Source organism: Globicephala melas, chromosome 9 (genome assembly GCF_963455315.2).
Source record: "Globicephala melas chromosome 9, mGloMel1.2, whole genome shotgun sequence".
Taxonomy (NCBI): Eukaryota; Metazoa; Chordata; class Mammalia; order Artiodactyla; family Delphinidae; genus Globicephala; species Globicephala melas.
The window spans coordinates 96691948-96713803 of NC_083322.1; the positions used below are offsets into that span (position 1 = coordinate 96691948).

Genomic DNA, 21856 nt, shown 5'->3' on the forward strand with positions numbered 1-21856 from the left:
CAGAGGGAGGAGAGCAGGGGCCAAAGCCCAGAATCCCCCCCAAACCAGCTGTGGCCCGCTTTCTGCCTTTACATCCTCGTGTCTCTTCAGCCACAAAAAAAGGCTCACACAGATGTTTTGGGTTGATTGATATCTGGATTAAAGTATTCCAGAGGGCTGTGAGGGGTCTTTTAACAGGACTCTTTCAGTTTCAGACAAAAGCATCAAAAATTGGTTCTTTGACACAGAAAAACTTTAGAGAGACTGACCAAGAAGAAGGAGCAGGTACGAGATGATCCGGGATGGGAAAGCGCACGCCCTAGGGATAAAGCCAGGTTAAAAATAGATGAGAGGGAAACGCTAAGAGGTTTTTTTTTTTTTTTTTTTTTTTTTTTTGCCAGAATATTTGAAAACTTAGACAGAATGGACAAATTCCCAGAATGGTGTTAGTTACTAAAACTGATTCTAGAAGAAAAAGAAAGCCTGAAACATCCTATGATCATTAAAACGATGGACTCAGTAATGAAAAGTTTGCCAAAAAGTCATCACCAGGTCCCAGTGGTTTGACAGCTGAGTCCTACAAACGTCGAAGGAAAACACCTTTCCAAGCTGATCTCGCATAGGACAGAAACTCCTCTGAGCGCAGGATAACCTTGCTCATGACTCTGGAGGATGGAGCTAGGATTCCAGAATCTCAGTTATGCGGCTCAGACTGACACGCAGGGGAGCAGCCCCTGTGTCCCCAGGCTTGCGTTCATGAGTGGTGTCAGCCCCGAGGCCCTTTGCCTCTTGGTGCCCGAGTGGGTTGGGAGAGGCCCAGCTGGAATCCCTGTGGGGGTAGTCATTCGTGACTCTGCACATCTGAATGCTTGGCCCACGGCTCTGGAGACCCTGGGATGGAGGGAACCTGGTCTCAGCAAGATGTGGTGTAACTGGATGGGAGACAGAGAGCAGCAGCAGTTGGCCCCTGTGGCGAGGCCCAGCTGGAGGATGGGCGTGTCCGAGGGGCATGCTGTGTGTAGGGAGGGTGGGACGTGCACTGGAAGAGTATTTGGTTGGGGCTTTGAAGGATGTGTAGGAGTTTGCCAGGTAGGGGCTGGGAGATGGGGAGCAGTGGGTGGCATTCATAAAGCTAATGGGGGTGGGGCGCACAGGTATTACTTTCCAGTCAGGGCTGGCAGGTTGGTAAGCTGCAGCTCTGTCTTCCTACAGCTTGGTGAGAGTTGGGGTAGAGCTGGAAGGGCTGCTCCACTGGGGGGCAGGGACCACCTGGGAGCCTTAGGTGATCACAGCTCCCCACCGGGGTCTAACCCTTAGGTCTGAGCCTGTCAGAGCTGGTGATCCTAGGGAAGGGGGTGAGAGGCCTCTGAAGGTCACCCCTTAGCTCCTTGGGGGCCTCCTTTCCTGCCGTTCCCCGTAGCCCAGCCAGGGAGCCTGGGCTTGCAAGGTCCTACCCCTGAGATCGCGTCCTTGACCTGACTGCACAGGCCACTGCTCCAAAGGCCCTGATATTCCTCAAATACCATTATTAATTCGTAATTCTAAAATTACCTACAGCTGTTTACAAAGCACATCTTCAGTTGTCATCCTAACAAGGTAAATGGGACAATTTTGATTTCCCATTGTGAGGAAATTTATCAAGAGGAAGCACATTTCCTTTTCAGTGATATAGGATGGATTTTTAAAGAGGTCTGACTCATTCACAGCATCTTTTGAAACCACTATAGTTGCTATTTATTTTTAATTTAAAAAAGCCTATTGATCTATAGTTTATGTATCAGTACTATTAAGTTCAATGTAAAGTTCAAAACAACTAAATGTTTTTTTTTGATATTTTGAGTGTGTAACCATCACAATAATCTAATTTTTGAATATTTTCATTGCCCCCCAAAGAAACCTGTACCCATTGGTGGTCACTCCCCATCCGCTCTTCCCAGACCTAGATGCCACTAATCTATGTTCTGTCTCTGTGGGTTTGCCTGCTCAGGACATTTCACGTAGCAATACATGGAATCACACAGTACGTGGCCTTTTGCGTCTGACTTCTTTCACTGTGCGTACTGTTCTCAGGGTGCGTCCGTGTTGTAGCATGGGCCAGTGCTTCACTCCTGTTACAGCTGAGTAGTATTCCACTGTGTGGACGGACCATGCTGTTTATCCATTCATCCGTTGATGGACGTCTGGGTTGTTTCTTCTATTATTTTTCCAGTCTGTTTTTCAGTTGGGTTAATTTCTACTGTTTCGTCTTCAGGTTCACTGAGCTTTCCCCTGTCCTCCCCATTCTGTTGTTGTTGCCATCTGTCGAGCTTTTTATTTCAGATTTTTTTCCAGTTCTAAAATTTCCATTTGATTCTTTTTTTGTGTCTTCTGTTTCTTTGCTGAGAGTTTCTGTTTTTTTGCTTTTTCAGACATGTTTGTAGTTGTTCGTTGAATCATTCTTAGGATGACTGCTTTCAAATCTTGGTAGTTATTCTGATCATTCTGTCGTTTGGTGTCGGTGTCTGTTGATTATCTTCATTCGTTGAGATTGTTCTGGTTCTTTGTGTGATGAGTGATTTCTGATTGGAACCTGGACAGTTGGGGTGTTACCTATGAGACTCTGTGTCTTCTTTGAAAGTGGGGACCACCACCCCAGTACTTCCTAGTGGGGCTGTAAGTCCAGGCTCCACACTGGGCCTCGGTTGGGGTTCATGGGGGTGGGGATACCTCCTTACTGCTGTGCAGGAGAGAGTTCTGGCTTGTGACTTGGAAGGAGCAGGAAAGCCTTTGGTCTTCACTGACTATGTGGAACAGTGTGAGAGGTGAGCCGCGTGTTACCAGATGGGGGAGGCCAAAGGCAGGGGTCCCTGCATGGCCTCTCTGACACCCCAGCCTGGGGTTGGTGCTTCCTCACAGCCTGGGGAGGATGGAGGTTTGCAGATATTTTTGGAGGTGTGCCTGGAGTGGGACCATTCTTGTACAGCAGTTTTCTCACAAGGCTGCCCCTATCCTGATCCTTTGATTAGAGAGAGCCGACTTTTGTTGGAACTTACTGCCATGCCTGTCGGCACCTCTGGGCCACCCACATGTCCAGCACTCAGTCTGGGTTATGTGAGGCAAAAAGAAAGTCCAAGGACTTATCTCCATGCCATCCCTGGTCCTGAGGTTCCTGCCACCTCCTCTCTGCCTTTCACAGCCTTGGATGACTGTTTTATGTGTAACGTCCTGGACTTTTGGTGTATTTAGTGGGGGGAGCAGGGAAAAGTACATCTCCATCTTTCCGGAAGCAGAGCCCTCACAATTGTTGTTTAAATGTATTGAGGATAATACGTTTAAGTCCCATTTTGATAATCAAGAAAAACACTGAGGTTTTTATATAGCCTTCATAGGACGCTGGGATGTTTGATATGATCCATGTTCATAAATCTGTCCCTTTGATTTCTGGCTTTGTATCTTATTCCACTGGTTAGAACTCATTAGCGTAGCTGTCTACTCCTAATGTAATGAAGGTCTCATTGCTGCCTGAGGCTTTAGGGCTGTGTTTGGAATTGGATTTCAGGTCTTATCTTTAGGATGTCAGAGTGCTACTTTGTCTTAGGTTGCTCGCTGGATTTTTTTTTGTTTTTAATCGGGGATGGGTGCTTGATCTTTTCAGGTGGCTGCTTTCCTCCCCGTGGGAGAGGCTGTGTGCTTCTCTCTAGTCTTGATTATTAATGTGTGTTGGCTTTAGGCACCATCACTAATCTTGTGGATGGAGTTCATGCTGGGCCCTTGGTCAGAAATATAACCCGCAATTAGGAACTTCATACGACAGTGGCTTACCCAAGTGAGATAACCCTTGTCTCTTACATACGTATTCCAGGGTAGGCACTTTATGGCTGACGTGGCAGATCTGATCCGTGTAGCCCTCACACCCCAGTCTCCATCCAGTTAAACGGTCTCTGCCATCGCTGGTGTGTGGCCTTCATCCTCCTGAACAACGATGGTCGGTATAGATCCAGCCATCATGACTGTATCCCCAGCAGCAGCAGAGAAGAGGGAAGAAGAACAAGCTATCCTTAGGGAATATTCCAGAAGCTTCCACAGGACCCTTCAACTCCTATCTCCTTGGCCACATCTAGCTGCACAGGAAGCTGGGCAATGTAGTCTTCACTCCAGGTCTCCAAGTCCCCCAGTGAGAATAAGGGGCTGGATCGTGGTGCTGGTGGTGGAGAAGGGATCTGGGGACAGCACTGACTCTGCCGCAGCCATCTGTCCTGCGCCCCTCGCTGCACTGGGTGTGCACGCCTGGGCCACCAGCAGCCCTCTCCTCTGTCCTCTGGGATTGGCACCTGCCTCTTCATCACCTCTTGCGTCTGGGGCCGGTCAGTGTCCCTCTGCCTTTTCAGTCCTTCCTTCCCTCCTGGTGGCTGCCTCGGTTTTCCTGTTCTAACTCCAGATGGTGCCGGGCAGCCGAGGTGATGGAGAGACCAAGAGTGGGGCGGGCTCCCTTCCGCAGGGGCCCCCGGGGGGAGGCCGTGGCTCGCTCAGGGAGAGCGGTCGGTTCCGAGGCTGTGAGACGGGGCACGTGCAGATCCCCGACGGTGCAGGAAGGAGTGAGACGGGCGCCGGGGAAGCACAGTTTCGCTTGTCTGATTTGGCTTGGACAGCACCTGACTGGTTTTGCAGGTGCAGGTGACAGATTGTAAAGATGCAGGAGACAAGAGAGCGAAGCCGTGAAGAGCTGTCACTGGAGGTGCTGGGAGGCGTAGTACCAAGTAGGGACCCCTGAGGGTCAGCCAGGGCCTGAGACGTTCGTCCCCTTCTCAGAACACCCTGCTGAGGAAGTTGGTGTGATTTTCGCCCTGACAGACGGGATGGGATTGTGACGGAGCTTGACTAACCGCTCCGAGAGGCAGAGCCAGGATGTGAGGCCAGGCAGCTGTCTTGCAGGCCCTGGGACTCGCCTTTTCCCCGACACCTCTGTGCGGGGCCCTGGGGTGCAGGGGCCCAGGGTTGTAGACGCCCACGACACTGGGGCTGCGGGAGAGGGCACAGCTGCCCTGTGTGTTCCCAGGGCCCTTCCTGGGTAGCCTGCCCTGTCGTCCAGCTGCTTTTGTTTTCCCACCTTGCATCTCAGGGCGGTGACAGTCTCTGGAAGCTTCCAGGTGGTCCTTTGATGGTGGCCCGAGTGAGCCCCCTGCCGAGTTCCCTCCACCTCAGGACAGCCGGCCACCTGCAGAGGCTCCTCTCCATGGGCCGTGCTCGGGCTTGTCCCAGAGGCCCCTCTGCTAAGGAATGGCCGACGTCCTCCCATGCAGGCTCAGGTCACACACCAGCTCCCGTGCCCTGGGCAGTGGGGCTTTCCGTCCCTGAGGCTGTCCCCGAACACACGCTCGGACCGGCACTTCTGTCTCAGAGGGTCCTCTCCCCGTGTGGCCATGGACAGCTGCGCTCTTGCGATGTCCCTCCTGAGTGTGGAGGTCTGTCCAGCCTGGAGCCGCGTGGGGACCACAGTGGGTGGGGCCCCCAGCATAGATACGGGCCTCGCTCAGGACCCAGGGCCCCGGCCACAGCCTGGCTTGCCTGGGCAAACACGCTCCGCTCCACCTGGCGTCTGGCGGGCCTGGGCCTGGCCTCCCTCCTCAGAAGTGTATGTGGGGATGCGTCGCCTGGGGAGACTCTTCCAGTGCATCAGAAACATTCTCCCATCTTAAAATAAATGTGTCACCTGGAGCCAAGGCGGAGAAGCCCTGACACCCGCACCCCAGGCCGGGAGGCGGGCTGGGCTTTTAGGGTCTGTGACTGTTGCCCTACTGCTGCTCTGGTTGTCCTTCAGAGGGTGTCGCGCAGAGGAGCGTCTGCCCCCGGTCAGGGATGTGGCCTCACACTGCAGGGTGGACGTGCGGTCTAGGAGGGTCTCAGGGCCTGGTGGCTGCACCCAGACCCTGCTCCGGGTGGGCCATGCCAGGCATCCATGTGGCCCCGTTGGAGCCTCCTCCATTGACCGGACAGGCCGGGGCCGAGGGGCTGTGGGCCCAGCCTGGGGGCTGCTGGAGGGAGGGAGGGGCTTCCTGTGCCCCCTCCCTGCCCCATGTTCACCCTTGTAAGACGTCCACCTGATTCCAAGCAGGATCTAAATTCCGATCTTTTGTTTGCTTTCTGAAGCAGAGTGGGAGGGAGGGGCTGTGAAAGGGATTGAGGGAGGAGTGGGGCCTCAGTCCAAGTGTCTAGAACACGGTTTCTCAGATACAGTGTGGCCAGTGGGTCTGAGGCCAGGGGCGGATCCACCAAGAGGAGGAGGAGTGGAGGCCAGAGGAGGAAACCGAGGGCCCGGAAGGGCGACAGCGTCCCCAGGGCGGCACGGCTCCTGTGGATAAGCCCAGACGTTTGCTCCATCCTCTGGTGGGGACGGTGGGGGGAGGAAATGTTTGTCTCCCGCAGATCGGGGGAAATCAGAAGACAAGACCGGGAGGAAGTGCCACAGTGTGTCCAAAGCCACTCACTCTGTGTGAACACGGGCCCCGTCTGCTGGGACACAGGTGCTTTCGTAGCCCACCTCGAGGTCCCTGCTGGGGCCACGCTGGACAGGTCTGCTTGGCGGCAGCGACACTCCCCCCCTGTGACCCGCTGCTCACTGAAGCTGGGGCTCACGGGCGGGCCGGGTGTTCTGGAGGCGATGCTGGTGCCTGTGCAGTGCTCTGGGCGCGGGTTACCTGTGCGGTGACAGCCCAGGCCTGCTCACCACCCACCTGGGGCTGGGAGGGTCCGGGGGACTGGACCACGTGCCGGTCACGTGTGAGGAGGGTCCGAGGCCCCTCGTGGAGGGCAGCTTCCCGGCACCAAGGTCACTGGGGTGGGCGTGTCCAGGAATCGTCGGGGGAGCTGCCGTGTCACGTGGGCCCGTCTCTCCTGTCCAGGAGCGGCTGCTCATGAGTCTCCTGCCCCGGAACGTCGCCATGGAGATGAAGGAGGACTTCCTGAAGCCCCCCGAGAGGATTTTCCACAAGATCTACATCCAGCGGCATGACAACGTGAGGTAGGGCTGGCACTGGCCTGGCCCTGCGATGGGCCTAGGGAGCACAGGTGGGAGGGGATGGAGGTGGGAGGGGTATGGAGGTGGGGGGGGTATGGAGGTGGGGGGAATGGAGGTGGGGGGTATGGAGGTGGGGGTATGGAGGTGGGGGGTATGGAGGTAGGGGGTATGGAGGCGGGGGGTATGGAAGTGGGGGGAATGGAGGTGGGGGTATGGAGGTGGGGGTATGGAGGTGGGGGGGATGGAGGTGGGGGGAATGGAGGTGGGGGGGATGGAGGTGGGGGTATGGAGGTGGGGGGATGGAGGTGGGGGGATGGAGGTGGGGTGGGATGGAGGCGGGGGGTATGGAGGTAGGGGGTATGGAGGTGGGGGGTATGGAGGTGGGGGGAATGGAGGTGGGGGGAGTGGAGGTGGGGGGGTGGAGGTGGGGGGATGGAGGTGGGGGTATGGAGGTGGGGGGGATAGAGGCAGGGGGTATGGAGGCGGGGGGTATGGAAGTGGGGGGAATGGAGGTGGGGGTATGGAGGTGGGGGGATGGAGGTGGGGGGATGGAGGTGGGGGGAATGGAGATGGGGGGTATGGAGGTGGGGGGAATGGAGGTGGGGGGGATGGAGGTGGGGGGATGGAGGTGGGGGGGATGGAGGTGGGGGTATGGAGGTGGGGGGAATGGAGGTGGGGGGAGTGGAGGTGGGGGGGTGGAGGTGGGGGGATAGAGGCAGGGGGTATGGAGGTGGGGGGGATAGAGGCAGGGGGTATGGAGGTGGGGGGGATGGAGGTGGGGGGATGGAGGTGGGGGGGATGGAGGTGGGGGGATGGAGGTGGGGGGATGGAGGTGGGGGGATGGAGGTGGGGGGGATGGAGGTGGGGGGATGGAGGTGGGGGGATGGAGGTGGGGGGATGGAGGTGGGGGGGATGGAGGTGGGGTGGGATGGAGGTGGGGGGAATGGAGGTGGGGGGGATGGAGGTGGGGGGGATGGAGGTGGGGGGATGGAGGTGGGGGGGATGGAGGTGGGGGGATGGAGGTGGGGGGATGGAGGAGGTGGGCAGAGGGCGCTAGTTTAAGGGAAGGAGGGAGCAGGTGTGGGTTAGGAGCCCAGGGGAGCACTTGCCCAGCAAGGAAGCAGCTCCCACGAGGGGGTGTGTTGGCTTCTCGGCTGATGCAGTTCACAGCTGCCCTTTCCCATTTTCCCATTTTCCCACCTTCTATTTCCTGTGTTGGCTAGAAAGGGTGGGAGCTCTGTTCCTAAGCCAGGTTTGGGCAGTGGCCATTGGGCTGGGAATTTGCCTGCATCAGGTTAATAACTGAGCATTGTTCTAGTTGGTGCCGGGCTCTGGGGTAGGGGGTCTTCTCACTCTGTTCATCTCATGGCAGCCCCAGGAGCTAGGGATTGTTATTCCCATTTTATAGGTGAGGAAACTGAGCCCTTGGAGTGAATCAACTTTCCCTGGACACTCTGAGGTTTGCTTGTTTGTTGTTAAAGATTCTGTTAAAAAGCAATTAATTGTATTCAGTCATGCATTCCCTTTTAAAGTACCTGGAATAGATAACAGTGTTGCTTGTCTGGGAATCATATCGATACTTTACGTAAGTGTCACTCAGGCAGGAGATGGCGGTTTGAAGGACCCCCTCTCATCCTGGAGACTTGTGCTCCACTGCTTACTGCTTGTACTCAAGTTCCAAGCAGTCTGCCTCTCTCAGCTTTTTTTTTTTTTTTTTTTTTTTGCGGTACGCGGGCCTCTCGCTGTTGTGGCCTCTCCCGTTGCGGAGCACAGGCTCCGGACGCGCAGGCTCAGCGGCCATGGCTCACGGGCCCAGCCGCTCCGCGGCATGTGGGATCTTCCCGGACCGGGGCACGAACCCGCGTCCCCTGCATTGGCAGGTGGACTCTCAACCCCTGCGCCACCAGGAAAGCCCTCGCTCAGCTTTTGATAAGTCATTATATGGTTCTCAGTCATCTTAGTTTCCACATGCTATTTGCACTTCTGAATCAATCCCCTCTTCCTTTCTTCTTCCTTCTCACCTCCCTCCCTCCCTCCCTCATTCCTTCCTTGTGTGTCTGGATAGTGCCTGGGGAGGACAGCTCCAGCCTGGCTGCATCCGCGAAGTGGGTGTTGTGCCTTCCCACAGAATCCCAGGCTTCCCATATCATTGCTTCCCTGTGCTCTGTGCCTCCCACCTGTGAGCTGTCTTCCCCGGATGCTGAGCTCCTGAGGACAGGGACCTGGGGTGTAAGAGATCCTCCACGCATGTTTGCCTGCGTGCGTGGGGGACGTTGGGTGCTTCGGGGGTGACGTTTCCCACAGGTAGTGGAGGAGGACAGGCAGGGCAAGCCCTGGGGGCTTTCCTAGCATGGGAGTGAGCAATGCTCAGTCGGTTTTTGAGGAACGAAGTGAACGGGCAGAGGCTGAGAAGCCAGTGGATAGAGGAAGGCCTGTGAATGCATGGCTAGTTATAGAGAAGGAAGAAAACACAGTGGCTCCTCAGAGATGTAAATAAGCCTGAATTTTATACCAAAACAGAGGGGAAAGAAATCGGTGTTGTCTATCTCCGCCCACTCTTGCAATCCCTTTTCTTAGCTTCTCAGTATCAGTGACACTTCTCTACCCTAGACACCCAGGTTTTACTCATTCATTCATTCATGACACAGGTGTGCATCCCCCTTGCTCTGTGCTCGGTGCTGTGGGCATATAAGCTGGGCCTGCATCCTTCAGTCCCTCACAGTCTCAGTGGGCAAAGCTGCCCTGCAGATAGAGGATTATAACTGGACGTTCGGCTCGTCATGGGGTGAACACAGCGTCTTTCCAAGCTGGGGCAGGGCGTGGTTGAGGTGGGGCGAGGGCCTCGTCAGGGAGAAGCTTCTCTGAGATGTGGGCTCCTGGCCCCTGCCTGTGAGGTGGGTCGCTACTCTCTGGCATGAGGTGTTATTGAAAATGCAGAACTGAGGTAAGATCTGGCATCAGGAATTTTAAGATATGAACACAATTGTGTAAAAAGAACAAACCACTTTCATTCCACATCACTTTCTTCATTTAAACTGGAGATGCATGTTTAAGTCTCACAAACCCCTCCAGTGTACCATGTGTGTGATTTCCCAAGTATCACAGCTGAGGGTGCTTTTGGCTGTAGGCGACAAAATTTGGCCATGCAGTGTCTTCAAGAGCGAGGGGCTCTCTTTCCCCTGGGGCGAGAGGTCCAGAAGTGGCACCTGGCCCTGGTCCGGCAGCTCCGTGATCAGGCCCCATGGCCTCTCCCAAGTGGGTTCCGTGGAACACCTCGTCCTGAGACAGGCCCCTGATCCCATCTCCCTCGTCCCTCACATGTGGGAGGGTCAGGGTGCTTGGAGGACTCGTCAGGAACCCCAGCCTCTCCCAAACGTACGGCTCGGGGAGGTTCTCTGTTGTCCTACAAGTTCTCTGCCCTGCTTTGGTCCTCATTACTTAAGCCTTTGAAAGTCTTTCTAGCATCCAGGATGCCAGCTGTGTGCTATGGGTGGGCATTGACTTGTTTAGACTGACCCAGGTACTGTAGTAAACGGACGCCCCGCATATAAGAGGGGTTGCCCCCCCCCCATAGCCGACTGAGGGGTGACCCTGCGCGTAGCACAGGACTCCCGTGAGGCTCTGACGGGGCCTGGGCCTCAGTCGCCTGCATCACCTGTAGGAGGTGTGGAGGAGGGCTGCTCATTCCATAAGAGCACGTCACTTCTGCTCACCTGCCACCAGCCACGGCCCCGTCACAGGGCCACCCTGGGAAAAGGGACAGGCCTAGTGGGCGTTGAGCTTTTCCCCTGTGTCTGGGGAACGCCGAGTATATAGACAGCATGCGGTGGTCACTGCTGCTCCCCTGTGTCCTGGGAGGAGCTCTGAGTGGCTCCAGCATTTCCTCCCTCTATGACCAAAGAGTCCCCCGGCTTCTCCCAGCCTCAGTCTCCTCACCTGTGACACGAGAACAGCAGAGCCTTCCTTTTCCGCTGCTTGAGGGATCAGCAGGGGGCTCTAGTTTCAGGTGACGTGCGAAGGTAACGTCCGTCTGAGTGGCATGAGCCTGTCCGTCTGTCGGCGGAGGAGGGCAACTGGCACCCCTTTGTCTTGCAGCATCCTCTTTGCAGACATCGTGGGCTTCACGGGCTTGGCGTCGCAGTGCACGGCCCAGGAGCTGGTGAAACTCCTCAATGAGCTCTTCGGCAAGTTTGACGAGCTGGCCACGGTAAGCGCAGCCTCTCCCTTTGTCTGGAGGTTCACTTGAGTTGCTCCTGGGGTGACGATGTGCCAGGTGGATCCCCATGTTGGAGATGTGACCTAGGCTGGTTGGGACGCGGTGTTCGCCCGTTGTTCCAGCCTCACTGCTCGCTGGTTCCTTCCCTGGGACCTGAGCGCTACCTTTGCAGACAGGACGGCGCTGCACCAGCACAGGCAGCGCCTCCAGTGAGGGGCCCTGGCAGCACGAGGCACCGGCTGAGCTGCGTGGTCTTGCGCGCAGGCCGCCCTCCACCTTCTGTCCTGTGGCACGTGTCGCTTGGGCTGGCCTTGGTGGAGGACTCTTCGGAGCAGGCCTGTGCTGCCCTTTTCCGGGCCCGCTGCCTGCGCTTGAAACTTGCCTGCTGGGGGTCAGCTGGTGACGTGTCAGGATGCCCGGCCCCCTTGCTCGCTGCGGGCTGAGCGCCAGGGTTTTGAAGTCTTCCTGGAACAGGTCACATCTAAGGCCGGCAGAGGTCAAGCCGAGGCTAACGGCCTCACTTGCAGCATATGCAGGCCTGGGACCCCGACCCCCACCTGCCCTGTCCTGCCAGGACATGGGGGAGACACAAGGACATGGACAAGTGCACCTTCTCCTTCAGCCTCGCTCGAGGTGGAAACAGAGGCCCCTGAGTGGGTGGTTATGAGACGGAGGGAGGGAGGGAGGGACGGGTCGGCCGGCAGATTCTGTCGAGGTCAGACTCCTTCTCAGAGGAGGTGACAGTTAAAGCTCTTGGAAGGAAGAGTGAACGTCCCCTCAGTGAACAGGGTGAAGAGAGGACCCCTGGCTGGGCCTGGCTCATGCAGTGGCCAGGAGTCCTGAGGGACGCTGGGTGGCGGGTACCGCGTGGGCCGCAGACTCGGACCGGCCTCTGGGCAGGACACAGAACACCAGGCCCCGGCCTTTGCTCTTGCCTTGCAGGAAGAGCGAGCAGCGGTCACACTGCCTGTGATGTCGTTTTGCTGGGCATGGAGCTGCCTGTCCTCGAGGCCCTGGCAGCCTTTGTCTGCGCGGCCACTGGACTTGCTCCCGGGAGCGAGGCTGAGGTCTGTGCAAACACGTGCCGCCTCGCCTTCCTGGTAGAAGGCCTCCCGGGCGTCCTCCCGCGGACAGGGCTGCATAGAAGAGGCGGGGAGGGCGTGAGCGTGGCCTGTGCCCGGGCCTCCAGCACCTTTTACCTTTGGGTCAGGATGTGTGTTTTGTCCGATGCAGGGGGTGACTGGCGGCCGGGGGCTCTCACAGTGCTGCTTGGGAGCTTTCTCAGGCCTTCTGCTTCCTCCCCCCTCACCAGGAAGCTTCTGGACCAGGGTCCCACTCGGCCCACCAGGGCCTCTTTTCTGAGCATCTGCTGCTGACGGGAGGGCCTGTGCTCTTTGCCTCCTCGTCCGATTCTGTCTTCCCAGCAGCTTGAGGTCAGCATCATGGTCCCCGAAGGATCAGGGCCAAGTTTGGTCAATGATTCGTGGTGAGCAGTGCCGCCTGCCCCTCTGCTGTCCTTGGGAGACCCCCCTGCTCCAGGCCTCTCAGGACATAACCTGCTTCCCAGCCGCCCAGGAAGTCTTTACGGATTTTCCGCTGGTCCTGTGTCAGATACCTGATTTGCAAATATTTTCTTTCCCACTTTGGCCTGTTTGTTCATTTGCTGACAGTGTTGTATAAAGGGCAGAGATTTTAGTTTTTATGCAGCCCAGTGATCACTTTCTTCTTTTGTGGGTGTGGCGTTCCCAGAGGTGGGCAGTCCGATGGCCGGCCCCACCTGTGCTGTGTTCTACTGGAACAGACGCAGGGCCTACCCCGTCCAGGGGTTGGAGAGATGGGCCTCCCTGGGTGGGAGAGCACGGGCGGAGATGGTGCCCCAGGAACACCCAGGTCTTCGTTCTCAGGATGAAATGTGTGATCTGGGGGCTCCCTGTCCTGTCCTCTTCCTTCCTAGAATACAAACTCCCTCTGTCGCTTTGCCAGTTTCTTCTGTTTTAAATCAGCTGCAGGTGTGAGTGTCACCTTGAGTTCCAGGCCTGTGCCCTCACCCTGGCCCTGGGGGCACCTCTCGGGCCCATGTCCCAGCTGTGACATCCATTGCTCCTTTCTATCGGCACTGCACCCAGGGTGCACATGGCAGGGTGTCCACTGGGCCTTCTGGGGCATCACACGTTCCCTCAGAATGTCTCAGTGTTCCATGTGTTTCCTCAGATTGTTACAATTTGCCTTTTTTTGGTGTTAAATTTATCCCTAGGTATGTCATTCTTTTTGATGCAGTTGTAAATGGGATTATTTTCTTAATTTTACTTTCTACTAGTTCGTTATTAGTATATAGAAACGTGACAGATTTCTGTATATTGATTTTGTATCCTGCAACTTCACCGAAATCATTTATTAGTTCTAACAGTTTTTTGATACAGTCTTTGGCGTTTTCTGTATATAATATTATGACATTTGCAAATAGAGACAGTTTTACTTCTTTTCCGATTTGGATGCCTTTTATTTCTTTTTCTTGTCTAACTGCTCTGGTTAGGACTTCAACACTATGTTGAATAAAAGTGGTGAGAGTGGGCATCCTTGTCTTGTTCCTGATCTTAGAGGAAAAGCTTTCAGCTTTCCACCAGTGAGTATGATGTTAGCTGTGGGCTTGTCATACATGGCCTTTATTATGTTGAGGTAGGTTCCGTCTATACCCACTTGGTTAGACTTTTTATCATGAAAGGATGTCGAATTTTATCAAATACCTTTTTTGCATCTATCGAGATTGCTATATGATTTTTATTCTTTATTTTGTTAATGTGTTTGTATCACATTGATTCGTGTGTGTTGAACCATCCCTGGAATAAATCCCACTTGATCGTGCTGTGTGATCCTTTTAATGTATTGTTAAATTCGATTTACTGAAATTTTGTTGAGGATTTTTGCATCTATGTTCATCAGGGATATTGGATAATTTTCTTCTTTTGTGCCATCCTTGCAGGATAATACTGGCCTTGTAAAATGAATTTGGAGGTGCTCCTTCCTCTTCTGTTTTTTTTTAGAGTTTGAGAAGGATTGGTATTAATTCTTCTTTGAACGTTTGGTAGAATTCGCCAGTGAAATCGTCTGGTCCAGGGCTTTCCTGTATTGGGAGTTTTTGATTACTGATGCAGTCTGTTCAGATTTTATATTTTTTCGTGATTGAATCTTGGTAGATTGTATATTTCTAGGAATTTATCCATTTCTTCTAGGTTGTCCAGTTTGTTGGTACGTAAGAGATTTTCTCTTTTATTCACTACTAGGCTCTTTCACCAGGACACTTACTAGTGTCTGAGATGTTGGATTAGATACTTTTATCAAGGGAAGTGCACACCCTCCAGAGAACAGGTGCTGCACACACTGGAGCCTCATGGTGGGTTGACTGGAGTAAGAGATATGTTAGGTGTGTGTATGTGTACGCATGTGAATGAGCATGTGTATATAAATGTATGTGAGTGTGTGTGTACATGTGAGTGCATTGTATATACGTGAGTGTGCATGAACATGCATGCAACTCTGTACATGTGTGCATGTGTGTACACGAGTTAATACGTATGAGAATATGTAGGTGTACGTGTGTGTACATGTGTGTTAAGTTTTTGTTTAGATTTTTTTTCCCATCTATGCTCCTGAAGGATATTAGTCTGTGGCTTTCTTTTCTTATGTTGTTTTTATGTGGTATCAAGGTAATGCTGATTTCATAGAAGAGTTGGGGAGTATTTCCTCCAGTTCAATTTTCTGGAAGAGTTTGTGTAGCATCGGTATGATTTCTCTCTTAAATGTGTGGAGAATTTACTGGTGCATGGAGTTTTCTTTGTGGAAATTTTTAACTATAAATTCAATTACTTTCAGTAGGGCTCGTGGGGTTATTTATTTTTTTCTTGAATGAACTTGGTGTTTTATAATCTTTCAGGGAGTCTTCCCATTTAACCTAAGTTGTCAAAATTATTAGAATAAAGTTGTTCACACTATTTCCTTGTTATCCTTCTAATATTTGTAGAATGTGTGGTAATGGCACCTGTCCCATTCTTGATTTTGGTGATTTGTGTCTTCTTTTTGTCTCGTCATTCTGGCTGCAGATTTATCAGTCTTATTGATTTTTTAAAAAGAATTTGCTTTTGGTTTCATATATCTCTATTTCAATTTTATTAATTTCCTTTATTTTTTTTTCATTATTTTGTTTCTTCTGCTTATTTTGGTTTTCATTTGCTCTTCTTTTTGTAGTTTCTTAAGGTAGCAGCAGAGACCATTGTGTTTTAGATCTTTTTTCCTCTTCTGATATAAGTGTTTAATGCTGTGAACTTCCTCCGAAGTACTGCTTTAGCAAATTTCTGATATGTTGTGTTTCTATTTGTGTTCAGTTCAAAATACTTTATCATTTTCCCTTTAATTTTTCTTAGACCCATGGATTATTAAGACGTTTGTTTTTTGAGGGAGTTTGCAAAGATCTTTCTGTTTTTGACTTCAAATTTAATTTGATTGTGGTTGGAGAGCATACTTTTAAAATTTGAATCCTCTTAAATTTATGGCCCAGAATATGGGCTTCACTCATTTGTGTGGTCTACGTGTGGCATATTTCCACGTTTTATCTTTTTTTTCTGTTTAATTTCCTCTAATGTTTCTTTTTCTCTTTTTTTTATACATTTATTTTTTTAAATTTATTTATTTTTGGCTGCATTGGGTCTTCATTGCTGCGCGCGGGCTTTCTCTAGTTGTGGCGAGCGGGGGCTACTCTTTGTTGTGCTGCGCGGGCTTCTCACTGCGGTGGCTTCTCTTGTTGTGGAGCACAGGCTCTAGGCACTGGACTCAGTAGTTGCAGCACACAGGCTCAGTAGCTGTGGCTCATGGGCTCTAGAGCACAGGCTCAGTAGTAGTGGTGCACGGGCTTAGTTGCTCTGCAGCATGTGTAATCTTCCCGGACCAGGTCTCAAACCCATGTGCCCTGCATTGGCAGGTGGATTCTTAACCACCGTGCCCCCAGGGAAGCAAGCCCTCCTCTAGTGTTTCTTGCAGTGTGGGCCTGCGAGTGACAAATCCTTTCAGCTTTTATATTTCTGAAAGAACTCTTTATTTGGCCTTTATTTTTTTGAATTTCTTTTTTGCTGGGTATAGAATTCTAGGTGCAAAGGTCTTTCCCCCAGAACTTTAAAGATGCTGCTCTTCTTGTCATCGTTCGTATTGTTTTCAACAAGAAGTCTTCTGTCAGCTCTTTGCTCCTCTGTATGAAATGTCTTTTTTCTCTGCCTGCTTTTAAGATTTTCTCTTTGTTGCTGGTTTTCAGCACTTTGATTTTGACGTGCCTAGCTGTGGTTTTCTTCAGGTGTCTTGTGCTTGCAGTTTATTGAGCTTCTCGCATCTGTAGTTTTCATAATATTTGGGGAAAAACCCTCAGTCACCGTTTTGCAAATACTTTTCTATGCCCGTCCTCCTCTTCCTTCAGGAACGCCAGTTTCACCCACGTCAGGATGGTGATCTTGTTTTATTTTGGGGGTTCTTTTTCTTTCTGTTTCATTTTGGACAGTCTCTACTGCTGTGCCTTCAGGTTCACTAATCTTTGCATCTTCAGCGTCTAACCTGCCACGTACCATCCAGTGCAGCTTCCAGCTCAGACATCATGGTTTCATCTTGGATCTTTCTTCCTTCTCATTGAGGTGACTGTGAGGAAGCTCAAAATTAAGATGGCCTCATTCCCTTCTAATTTATTGCTTTTTTTCTCTGTCCTTTTGTGCATGGATGTTGTGGGTTTTAAACATATTTTCGTTCTAATCTGCTGGTGTCCTGTTTTGATGAGCACCTGGACATGTTTTTCTCACATGTGCTTGTTTTGTGTCCAAGGGCCCGGTGAGGAGGGTGTGGTGACCCCAGGGATCCAAACCCATCCTCCTTTACAAAGGTATCTGCCGGGCAGTTAAGCAAACACAGAGCGTGTTTGTCTTAGTCTCCACAGGAGCTGACGTTTTATTTACCCTCATCCACGGCTGATGACCACAGATGTGCACTATGTTTTTGACCTTTCCCCCATTTATTGGATCCATTTTAGATTTGTGTTTGCTCTGATCTCCGTGTGGATTTGGCAACTGGCTGCACCCTTTGGGTTTATGGAGAAGCCCCTGTCCCAGGCTCAGCCCTGCTCCACCGCCACCTGTTGGGGACGGGGCCCTTCTCTGGATCAGTTTTCTCTGTGGGAAAATGAACTGGCCGGGTGAAGCAGACGTCCATCTGGCTGGTTCGGGAGGTGTGGGCCAGCGTGGAGGGTCCTTGGTGTGCCCACTACGGAGACGAGCCTGAGTCCCGGTTGTCCTCTTATCCGCAAGGCCACCTGGGCTGGTTGTGGCCCCCTCCTCAGGGGTGACAGGCAGATGAGAACACAGTCCTTAGCTCTGGTCATGACCCCGGGAATCCTTCAGGGACTGTTTCCAGAGAGAGCTTGTCGCACTGTTGTCAGTTCTCAGTCCCGAGGTGGTGGTTGCCTGGCACAGGATGGGGGTGCATTGGATTTAGGACAGTGCTGGTGGTGCCCGGGGCCAGGAGGCTGACCCACACGCGTCATGGGTGGTTAGCGAGTGCGGACAAGTGTGGGAGGCATCCCCTCTCTGGTCCGAGCATCCCTGGGGATGCTCAGAGTCTGCTAAGGGGCTCTCCCTGGGGATGCCCACCCTTGGGCTTGGCCAGTCTGCGCTGTCCCTGAACTCGGACGCTTCGTGAGCCTTTCTGGCCCGTGAGGACCCGACACCGAGGGGCTCCTGGACAAGAGTGTAGGGGGTGCAATTCCTGAAAGATGACTCTGATGACCTGTGTCAGTGAGGACATTATTTTTCAGTTATTTGTGTTTTTCTGGATGTTTCTGAAAGGGACCCATGGAAGCTGGTCCAAGGGCAGAGCTCCCTACCCAATTCCGAGCTACTCGGGGGTGTGTTCAGGTCCATCCTTCCTGTCCCCCCTCATCCCTCCTCCTCGGGAGACTGTCCTCGGGATCATTTCAGAGGGTCAGGCCTTCCTGCTCTGACTCCCTGGTCCCGTAGCTGCGCAGCGTTGGCCGCGTTCAGGCCTGACACGTGCTCGTGGGTCAGTTGTGACTCTGCTGGACGGTGTTCCTTTAGCAAAGCCACCTGTGCACCTGCTGTCGGGCAAGGGGTGCTGGAGCACAAAGACGGAGTCAGGGAACTTACAGCCGGGGTACTTACAGCTCGGGTGGGGAGACCTGGAGCCAATTTTGCAAAACCAGGATTTGCTGAATGAGATGTTTGCTAGCGTGTGGTCAGGATGTAAACAGACATTGTGAGCACAGCCTGGAGGGGGTGGCGGTGGAGCTGTCGCCAGAGCTCAGCTTGGAAAACTGACCCAAAGGAACGATTTTAAGTGATCAAATAACATAGAGAGTAGAATCCCAATTTTCACACTGTGTGTGCACACACTTATGTGAGTGCCAGAGAGAAAAGGCTGGAATGAAATATCCCAGAATAACTGTGGTTATTGCTGAGTTGTGATTTTTAATTTTCTGAACTTTCTGCATCCTTGATGATGAACCTGGATTTCTTTAATTATCCCTTGATTAGCAGGGAATAGATATTTTTTCTTCTTTTCTTTCTTTTCTTTTTTTTTTCGGTACGCGGGCCTCTCACTGTTGTGGCCCCTCCCGTCGCGGAGCACAGGCTCCGGATGCGCAGGCTCAGCGGCCATGGCTCACGGGCCCAGCTGCTCCGCGGCACACGGGATCTTCCTGGACCGGGGCATGAACCCGCGTCCTCTGCATCGGCAGGTGTACTCCTAACCACTGTGCCACCAGGGAAGCCCCAGATATTGTTTCTTGAAAAGCCAGTAGATGTTTGGAATTTGAAGGAGTCTGTCATTCGTATCAGGCCACCTGTAGAAACTCAACACCCTGTCTGCTGGGAGGAAACCTTCATTCAGCAGCTGCGGTGGCCCAGGTCCCTGTGTGGGGAGATGTGCTCTAGGCAGAGGGAGGAGGGTGGTGTGGAGAGCAAGGTTCACTTGAGGCCTGAGTGGGGAGCCGCGGTACAGGGAGAGGCAGGGTAGTCTGAACGGGCCCCTTGAGTGCCGTGCACAGGAGGAGGACGTGTCTCCTCCATGTATCACCAGGGAGGCACGTGTTCATACTTGGCTTCAGAAAGCAGCTCCCCGGTCCCTACTGTGTGCCAGCATTGTCCTAGGTGATAGGGGTGCAGCATGAATAAGCCAGATGTAAACCCTGCCCTTGAAGGTTTTAGAAAATTCACACAAGCACAAAGGTAGAGACAATAACGTCACGCCCTCTCCCCCGGCACCCACAACCCATCCTCGACAGTAACTAACGTCTGGCCAGTCTTGTTTGGTCTGCACTCTCCCCCGCAGGTCCTGCCCAGCACCGCGCAGCACGCTTGCATCCTTGGTGAGTAGCTCTTCCACTGAGCACGTTATGGCCAGCACCACCTCAAGGCCCCTGTCGCACCCAATTGCACTGACTGCAGTCACAGAGTCCTGAGTCTGGCTCTGGGCTTGGTCACCCTGCTCGTCTCAGACGTGTCTCTTCTTCAGAGCTGGTTTGTTCCAGTCAGGGTTCACATGAGGTGGACGTGTGTCTGGATTGTACCCTTGGGTGATGACACAGAGGCTAATGGCATAGAAGGATGCTCTATCACTCATGGTCCCCGAGAGGAGGGGACACACCAGGCCATCCAAGGTCACAGGGGACCACCGGGCGCCCAGGTTGCAGAGGGGGCTGGGAGAGCAGGGCGGGGCTATATTGGCGTTTCCACGGGAAGAGGGGGCAAGCAGACGCAGGACTGGACAGTGTGGATAGTAAGGGCTCTGGGCTGTCGGTGTTCCCTGCGGTCTGGTCCCTGCCCTGGTGATTAGGGTGGGGACAGTGGCCGGAGTGTGAGAGCCCGCAGAGGAGACGTGGCCTCTGATCCGCCGGTGTAATTGGAACAAGCCGTTGTTTGTCTCCGGGAATTAGCCAGCCCTGCGCGGTGGTCATCGTTCCCTGCCAGCGAGGCCCCCGAGACGTCAGACCTTCATAGGATACAGAAAACTAAAACCTGGATGAATACACACACCGTATTCCTGGATATGCCAAGCGTTTCTTGGTTTCGGTTTTTCCTTGTTAAGCCTCCTGCCTTTTGTGGCGGCTCAGCCCCAAGGCTGGGTGTGTCCTGTGCTTCTCCTGAACCAGCACACCTTCTCTACCTGCCTTAGATCCTGGGCTCGCTCATTTGTGTTGACAGCCCTTCCCTGGAGCGCAGTGCTGTCCCCAGTGCACCCCTCCCCGCTGGCCTCCTCCCTCCAGGGCGTGTGGGTTTGAGGTTCCCGTGTTGTTACCCGTCTCCCATGACATTGCACCCGAGGGTCACAGCAGCTGCCTGGCGAACTCGGCCCATCGGTGTTCACTCTGGTTGCCACAGTGGTGGTTTTCGGATCCTGTTGTTTCCTCTGCATTTTCTAGCTTGTGGTTCCTTAAAAACGAAGCACATTTAGTCCTCAGCTCTTGGGTTATCCTCAGTGCATGCTTGGTTCTTTTCATTTCTTTATCAAGTTTCAGGACTAGAACCCTCCGAAGGGGTGAGCCGTGCGGTTGCCTCCTGCTTCCTCTCGACTCAGCCCGTCCCCTCTGAGCGTGGTCCTGTCTCACAGATGCGGCGTTTTCCGGAAGCCCTAGTTTCTTCCACTGGGAAATGGTTTTTCCAGCCTGTAATCTGGGTGGTCTCCGGTCCTAGGACTTTACAGGAGCCAGACATGGAAGATATGTTTTAGAAAAAGAAAAATTCATGAATGAATTCTGAGTTCATATTGATATTTCCAATTCACTTAACTTCACTCCTGTGATTCTTAAATTTGTGTCCCTTTTCCTTTGATGCTGGAAACCCTAATGACAGTAATAGAATTTTTTTGTTTCATCCTTTTATATACAGTTGATTCAAAATAGCATTACCAATATTATTCCCCACAATAAGACCATTGAATAGAATCTAAGATTTCTTTAGTGGTTGCTCTCGTTACCTTGCCCTTGAAGTACATCCCACTAGATATCCAGTCAAATACGTGTTTTCCTGTCACTTGTGAAACCACTTGTGAAACCACTTGTGAATTGTGCTACCAACGTGGTCCCAGTTATTTCATTTTGGTTTTATTTTTAGGCACTGCTGTTCTAAATTTAATTTTTCTTTTTTAAGTACATCAACTATTTGCACGGCTCTGTCCCACAATGCAGACCCTGAGGCAAGATACGTGGAGAGAGGGCTGACCCACCCCACCATCGCCCCCCGCCCCGTGCAGTTGGGCATCTGTGCCCTGTTTTGGGTTGCTCCTCCTCTGTTCCTTTTGGACACCAGGAGCAGAGGTGTACATGTGACTGTTTATTATTGGAGAGTGTGCCTCAGTGGGGCTCGTTGATGTCTCTTGGGCGTGGCTGAGGCTGGAGAAACTTCCGGTCCTGAGTTAATGCGGCTGGTCTCTGCTGTAGGACAGACGTCTGTGCGTTCTTGGGTTCCAGCTCTGTTGCTCCTGTGTGGTCCCTCCCCGTGGGCAGGAAGCCCTCGGAGCACAGGGTCCTCGTCTCTTCCCTTCGCTTGTGTCCGCGGTCCTTGTTGCAGTGGGTGGAGCACGTGGGACTCAGTGAAAGGAACTGCAGGAACGATCTGTGGAAATGGAAG

General features: G+C 52.9%; 1 protein-coding gene across 1 annotated transcript in view; it reads left to right on the forward strand.

The window, feature by feature from the left end:
• ADCY1 (adenylate cyclase 1) overlaps positions 1-21856 on the forward strand; it is a 125291-nt gene that overhangs the window by 32789 nt on the left and 70646 nt on the right. Inside the window, 2 exon segments of the mRNA XM_030871268.2 lie at positions 6858-6976; positions 11069-11180. Of these exon segments, the coding sequence (XP_030727128.2) occupies positions 6858-6976; positions 11069-11180 (231 nt within the window).